A 743-nucleotide genomic window follows, 5' to 3' on the forward strand; every position below is an offset into this window, starting at 1 on the left:
ACCAGCGTATCGATCGCTGCAACGCGCTCGTCTGGTGTCCAGAGCAGCGGCGGCGCGTGCAGGAAGTTGCCTGTCCGAGGAATGCGGTGCAGACTCGGTGCTTGCTGAAGCATCGCTTGCTGCATGAGCGCCATTGGCGACTTGCTTTCGGAGCTCTGTGCGTCGGTGACAGCTTGGGCGGCGGCTGAATCAGCCACAAGTGTTGGTGCCGGTGTCATCGAGGTGCTTGGAATGCTGTCCGCGGCGTCGTCGAGGGTCGTCGTCGTCGTCTTGGGCTCGGTGGCTTGTTGGAGACGTGCAATGGTGGCGTGTTGCTCGTCAATGGTCTGTTGTGCTGCCGTGAGCTTTGTCGTGAGTTCCGAGATTCGGGCTTGTGCAATCTCGAGTGGCGTTGCAGCCTTCGGAACAGGCGCAGTCGAGCGCACTGGCGCTGGCGTTGTGGTAGCAGCGGCGGCTGCCTTCTTGCGAAGGTCGACCACCGGCTTGGTCGTCTTGATCACCGGCTTGGTTGTCTTGGTCGTGGGCCGGGTCACGGGTGTTTTCTTGGGCTGTGGCTTGGGGCTCGGTACCAGCTTGGCCGCCGTGCGTGCTTCCTTGGCCTTGCGGCGCTGCTCGGTGGCGTAGAGAGCGGGGTAGGTCTCGCAGAAGAGCTGTTCTTCGCGCGCGCGGCGCTTGGCCTCCTTGTCTTGGATGTGCTGGCTGTTGTAGAGCATGGTGTTTTCGATAATGTCGCGATGCCCTTG

General features: G+C 62.0%; 1 protein-coding gene across 1 annotated transcript; it reads right to left on the bottom strand.

The window, feature by feature from the left end:
* Positions 1 to 2: 2 nt before the first annotated feature.
* SDRG_17211 (hypothetical protein) lies at positions 3 to 713 on the bottom strand (the record flags this gene model as incomplete). Its single annotated transcript, XM_008623450.1, has 1 exon — positions 3 to 713. A coding segment is annotated over one exon (711 nt), but the record flags the coding sequence as incomplete, so codon positions are not given.
* Between the last annotated feature and the right edge of the window lie 30 nt (positions 714 to 743).

The sequence above is a fragment of the Saprolegnia diclina genome (genome assembly GCF_000281045.1).
Source record: "Saprolegnia diclina VS20 unplaced genomic scaffold supercont1.216, whole genome shotgun sequence".
Lineage (NCBI taxonomy): Eukaryota > Oomycota > Saprolegniomycetes > Saprolegniales > Saprolegniaceae > Saprolegnia > Saprolegnia diclina.